Here is a 6,691-nt window from a genome sequence, read left to right on the forward strand (position 1 = left end):
TCTCATTTTGTAAGTTTGAATGGCCCACCACTTCGTTACTGAGCCGTTGTTGCTCCTAGTCATTTCCACTTCACAATAACAGCACCTACAGTTGACCGGGGCAGCTCAAGCAGGGCAGAAATTTGACGAACTGACTTGTTGGAAAGGTGGCATCCTATGAAGGTGCCACGTTGAAAGTCACTGAGCTCTTCATTGCAGGCCATTCTACTACCAATGTTTGTCTATGGAGATTGCATGGATGTGTGCTCAAATTTATACACCTGTCAGCAATGGGTGTGGCTGAAATAGCCGAATCCACTAATTTGAAAGGGCGTTCACATACTTTTGACCATGTAGCACAATCATTAACCAAATATAGTGCATGTCAACAAAAGAGTGTTGAACTTTCCCCAAGCACTTCAGTTCAAGGCAAGACTCCACATTTTTTCATGACAAAAGGTTTGACTGCCAGAAACGCAAGAGAAAATCTTGTTCAAACAAAGCTCAACAATTATCTTTCTCATAGGGAGATTCTAGGGAGAATGATGATTATGTAGTGAACAAGCACAGATCGATCACTCCTCAGTTATTCACACAAGAGTGACAGACTCCATATATAGAGCATGAAGGTTAGGAGCCTTGCGACCATAAGTGTTCAGAACTACTTCTTAAACCATAAAAACACTCTTAGGGAGGAGCAGTGAAAGAGCACAGTACAGCACTGCATGGATCTGACAGGCAGCTGAGACGAGAGCCCATGACCCATCAGCAAACCACAGAACCATAAATGATATATCAGAGCCCCTTCATCACCAATACATCTATGTGGAATATGAACACAGAAAGAGAGGCAACACCACCGCAAACTGTCAGAATGACAGAGATTTAAAACCAACTCGACAAAAAGGCTAAGTTGTAAATAAAAAAGATGTAAAAACGTTGACATGACAGAAGCAACAGGGAGTTCAGTGCAGTAAAATGGCAAGAAATAGAGACTGAAAAAGTGTGAAGAATTCATTGAGTAGCTAATGAAAACAGTCCAACTGAAAGGACCAGCCAACTCATCGGCATTCCGATCACACTGTAGCAGGTGCTAACAGTACCTTTGGAACTAATAAGGCAGAACCATAGAATTAGGAATGAAGGATATCTATGGGTAGAACAACAATGAGTGATCCATGTTCTATTCCAGAAAGTATAACACCGATACTTTCAACTGACAGGGCATACAGTAACTTCCTTCTCAATTGAGCTGGTTGGTCCACACAGCACAGACTGCCCTGACTCGCTCTCTCTCTCACTCCGTAGGGGCTGTTCATGCATGACCTCACAGTGGAAATGTGTACCTCCTGATACAAAGCGCCCCCTTGCACAAGTCTTGTGTTTGTCTTTGACACCAAATAAAAACTGTCAAAGTACATCAGAGAATCACAATAATCCTGTTATCACTGCTCTATTCTCTTTCCCTTTTGCAGCGGCCTCTCCTTCCCTCTCTCTATTCTTTTCTATTCTCTCTCGGGCTGCATTTAGTTAGTGAATTCCAAGGCTAAATTTGTGTGACCATTGGCCCGCGGAGACAAAGATGGTGCAAACTAGCCAGAGAAGAAGAGTGGAAGGCACAGTAGTATTGTGCAAATAAACATCATGGCATCAGAAGATCGCTTTACACTATTGCAAAAGACTTCATAAATGGCCCACACATAATGCAACAATAAACTATGATTTAACGGAAAACTCCACCCAAAAACAATTTTTTGGTATTTGTTGCATTAGTCCATTGTTGATATAGTTCCAAAATGTTTTGCATGTTTAGCAATCAAGTTTTCAAGATATATAACTTTCAAAATACATCCGGTATGATCTCTCTCTCGTATGGAAAGTCCAGTATGTGGCACTAGTGGGAAAGTTAGGAGTATTAATCATGAAGTATGATTTCATCTATTTAGTTAATCTTCTCCTTGAAGACAAAAAAGAAAGCTTATCAAAACGTTCCATGAGCAGCATGCAGGGAGAACTACATTCAGAACTACAGCCAGCTGGTTCGCTCTGACACACACTCTCCTTTACTTCAGTAGGGGTTGGGTCAGTTTTATTCGCCCTGCTTATCTTACTGTTAAAGCATCCAGACTGTGAGTTTCACATCATAAAGTTTTATAAGTGCAGGACAGACAGAGGGAAAGCAACAAAACAACTCTTCACTTTGTTTGTGTGGCGTTTGTGTCTCGGGCAAAAACACCAGTGCCCAGATATAGAATTTCAGCGTGGCATGGTGTGTCTGACACACAATATGTGTGATTGCATGAGAGGGGAAGTCAGTACAGCTTACTAAAACATGAGATGCTTTCTGACAAACTGGGTTAGATGGAAAAGCTCAGCTGAATTTTTCAGTCAGTTGAACAGTGTGTGTTGTGTGTGTGTGTGTGTGTGTGTGTGTGTGTGTGTGTGTGTGTGTGTGTGTGTGTGTGTGTGTGTGTGTGTGTGTGTGTGTGTGTGTGTGTGTGTGTGTGTGTGTGTGTGTGTGTGTGTGTGTGTGTGTGTGTGTGTTGGCCTATATATTAAACATACATTTGTCCACAGATCAAACTACACTGTGTTCCAATAGTGTGACTCTTGTCCCATCAAATGATAAGCCAAAAGAGAGGCTTGGCTGGAGGGTATGATTTCTTGAGCAGATTTGAGGGATAACCGGAGGCCTAAGAAAAGCCTGGAGACTACTAAATAAAGACCCAGACCCATTCTAGGTACAGATACGGGTTTATGGGCCACACAGCCAGAACCGCAGATAAAACGCTGGTGCATGTGTGTTTATTCTATCCGTTCCTCACACGGTGCCCGCCAGCAGGCAACCGTCCCCTCATGTTTTCTCTGTAAACAGCGGCCAGAGAGAGGGTTGAAGCATCGACCCAAATGAATCCACCGCAGCTATTCTCCTCATTACCATTATCATTAACTGCTCAATGTTCAGTTTTGCTCGTGTTTGTTCTTTCTAAAAGTATGCAATGATGAAGAGGCAATTGGGTTCATGGGAAATCTAAATAAAATTAGCTAGAATTAGCGCTTACCATTTGGATAACTTATTTGAAACTGTGCAAAGTTTAATAAATAATTGTAGGCTATCAAAGCCAATTCAAATGCTCAAGTTAGATCTCTGAATAATAAATCCGGCATAAAGACAGTGTCTTTATTTTGAATCAAATCCATATAGCCGGACACCCCCTCCATACACACAGGTTTCTCATTCCGCTTTTCTTTCATTTCACTGCTCTACTTTAGTTGGGGGCCCTCAACTGCCTCGCATATTTAACAGCCCGGCTCTTTACACACAGCACCAAATCCGATTATTCAGAGGGGCATGCAATTGTTTTTATCAACTTGTCAGATGAGCTATTAGTTCTGCTCGCCGTCCAGGGACAAGAGATGGAAAAACTCTCCTTAAACTAAAGCAATGTCCCCGGGGTTTAAGCAAGGAGGAAACCAACCACTATGCATGGTCCCTGATTTTCCTGCAAAGACCTTCAACAGCTACGCTATTTTCGGCATTTTACTGCGATAGGCTGGCTGCATTTAATGCACTGACTTCATTCTTTTAAAGTTTTCATTTGACTAATTCATTCAGGTAAACGGATTAGGCTACATAATGTTCCACTCATATTAATTCGATATGAGTTGCCATTGCTCAGTCGTCGTTGACTAGTGGCCTGCTGAATATGATACTGAATATGACATCTAAATTATGGTAATAGGCCCTACTACTTTTCTAGGCTAAGTTAAGAGAATCCAACGTGAGGTAGAGGCATATGAACGTTGTTTATAACGTTTAATTATGCATGAATAATATAGGAGGGGGTTTGTCATGTATTTCCAAATATTGATCAAGGAATAGCTCATATGCGGTTGGTGGGATTTTGTTTGATTTATTATTTAATTAATTCTGGGGTACGTTTTTCTTTCATTATCCTACAGTAGCCTACTTAGCCTAGTATATTAGTCCTCCTCCCTCTCATTATCCGTTCAAAATGTAAATGACTGGTATAAAGGTTAGTTGGTAGTATACCCTCTTAATAAGAAACGTTTGAATAGTTTTTTTTTTTACTGTTGTTCTCCGAGTAGCACAGCGCTATTGTGTTGTAGATTACTGTTACTTTCGAGTGCATTTATTATGTATACATTTTGAAGGAGAGTGCTAGGACAAATCCGCTTAGCTTAGAATTTATTTAAGCTTAACATAATTTTTCCCAACTCAAATAGGCCTAACTATATTAGTAAGTATGGGCTTACGTTGCATATTTATTTACATTGAAAGTTTGAAATATACAAAAAATGTTTTATTGATAATTAAAGTAATCAAGCACATCTTATTTCTAATATATTAGGCCTATATAGCATCCAATAATAGGCAAATAATAATGAATAGATCTTGAATTCACAACTTGCACATTGCCTGACCTTTTTAGACTGTAGTATAATACACCTATTAGCAACTTATATTCAGTTTATAATCAACTAATTATTTATTTATATTTAAAAGTTAAACTCAGTTTAACAGCGCTGAAAAGTAACCCGTTAACTTGCAGTATTGCACTGTGTCCAATAGAGACCACTGTACGACGTGGAAACGGCTCAGCCCAAGCGATACTGAGACAGTGCATGTTCATTCAGGTATAGTCTAGCCTACTACCGGATCATAAACTGAAGACATAAAAATACAAACGTTTGCATTTGTTATCTCTTAATGCTATTCAATGACCCTACAGTTTTACTCATGTTTGAATACTCGATTATATGTCCACGTCGACGCCAAAACTGCTTGGAGTTTGGAAAAGCACCATACCAATATACATAACTAAAAATCTATTGGAATAATAGTCTGTACTGTAGATTATAGATATTATATTTTCTATTGACCTTACCCTAAATATGATCACTGACGTTATCTCTAAACATTTATGCAGAATAAATGTGTTGCAAATAGCGAATAGGATATGATCTAGGCCTATAATTATGCATTATGGAGCTAACTAAAATGACTTTTTGAACATATTTCGTTTTATTTGATAAATTATTCATACAAATCGTATTATAAAAACGTACAGATATAATTATCCTGAATTATACTATCGAATCATTTTACATACACTGCATTGTTTAATTATATACTGGTTATAGCTTTATGATTAATTAGATTATACAACTTTTCCTGTGATTTTAATACTATCAACTATGCTAGTCTAAGTGCATTTTAGACTGTTATAATGCAAAGAAACCCTCCACCGTTTGCAATCCAATATAATGTTCGTGGAAGATATAGGCAACGAAACGAAATGAATAGGCTGCTATGGACAACTATTGGAAGGTCAGCTCTAGTAACTGGATGAGTAGACTTGACTGTAATGCATATTCTCTCACCGTGTCTTGTATAGCGCATCATCTATGGGAATCAGTGATGTACGTCTGATAGCCCATCATCTTTAATGCACATTGAATGTGAGAGCATATAATGTAGATTGATTTACCTGTACCACTCCAGTCCATTCTCGTAGTTGCGGTCGAAGAAGTGCGGCTCGGCTCCCACAGCTCGGATGTCTGGATGCACGCGGAGGAACTCGAGCAGCGCGCGCGTCCCTCCTTTCTTTACACCGATGATGATCGCCTGGGGCAGCTTCTTGCTCCCTGATCCGTTGGAGAAACTTGACATCGCACCGGGCTCGGGAGCTCTCTGCCCCTCGCCCCTCATCTCGTCCCAGTCCTCTGCTCCTCTGTAAGCGTCTATATCGTTATTGAGCAAGTCTCTGGAGGAGGTCCGGACAGAGGGTTCGTCGTAATCGGATTCTATATCCACCCAGGGTTGGGGTCTAGGTAGCAGTCTGGACATGAGGTCCACTCTGCCGTTATTCTCTATCCTTTTACCGACCACGGACCCTGTCTCCTTTCCCCGGTAATTGTCCACGACCAAACTTGGCATGGTGGCACAGTAGCCCACGCAGGAGTAGAGCATATATGCCCAGAGTAAAAACATGATGCCGAGCAGAAAGAGTTTATTTTTCACCGGGCTGAATGAGAACGCATACAGATTGTGACAAACCAGGCTATATTCCATAAGCCTTGCGAGTGCATACCATATTCCAGCGACACATATTGCCAAAACCACTCACTCCCGATGGCACATCAAGTAGCCTCGCAAAATGCACATGCCATTCATTTAAAACGGAAAAATGTATAAAGCAAGCAAATAAACTAAAGCGGATGATGTATCCACTGGTGCAAAGTCATTGCATACTATAATCGTCATTCACCAGAGCCACAGTAAAGAATTCGGAAATTGATACGAACGACTGGTGCACTTCAGTGGTGCTACTCCACACCCTAGCCGTCTCTCTTCACGCGCATCGCCGTTGCCAAACCTTCGAACAACTGCTAGTTTTGAGCCTTCTCTGGAGGACTAGACCTTTTACAGCACGAGGAGGCGTACCGATACATCTGATTGACAATCCCCATGGCCAATTGACTCACGCAAGCTAAATGATCAGTTGTTTGTTGATAGAAACGGACCTATCACAGGAGAGTGTGGGAGGGCGCTCGCGTTGGGATTCTCGCCATAGAGATGAAACTCTCTTATTGGATGAAGAGACGAACGGTATTCTATATAATCACTAGGGAAATTCTATAGTTAACACTGTATTTTTGGTGAGGCAGCTGCGAAGTCCACCCGCTG

At 40.9% G+C, this 6,691-nt stretch overlaps 1 protein-coding gene across 1 annotated transcript in view; it reads right to left on the reverse strand.

Moving 5' to 3' along the window:
* hs3st3b1b (heparan sulfate (glucosamine) 3-O-sulfotransferase 3B1b) overlaps positions 1 to 6,382 on the reverse strand; it is a 30,389-nt gene extending 24,007 nt beyond the window's left edge. The window contains exon 1 of the mRNA XM_029765058.1: positions 5,493 to 6,382. Within this exon, the coding sequence (XP_029620918.1) occupies positions 5,493 to 6,076 (584 nt within the window). The 5' untranslated portion in view covers positions 6,077 to 6,382. The remainder of the gene's footprint in view (positions 1 to 5,492) is intronic.
* Positions 6,383 to 6,691: the final 309 nt, after the last annotated feature.

The sequence above is a fragment of the Salmo trutta genome, chromosome 10 (assembly GCF_901001165.1).
Source record: "Salmo trutta chromosome 10, fSalTru1.1, whole genome shotgun sequence".
Lineage (NCBI taxonomy): Eukaryota > Metazoa > Chordata > Actinopteri > Salmoniformes > Salmonidae > Salmo > Salmo trutta.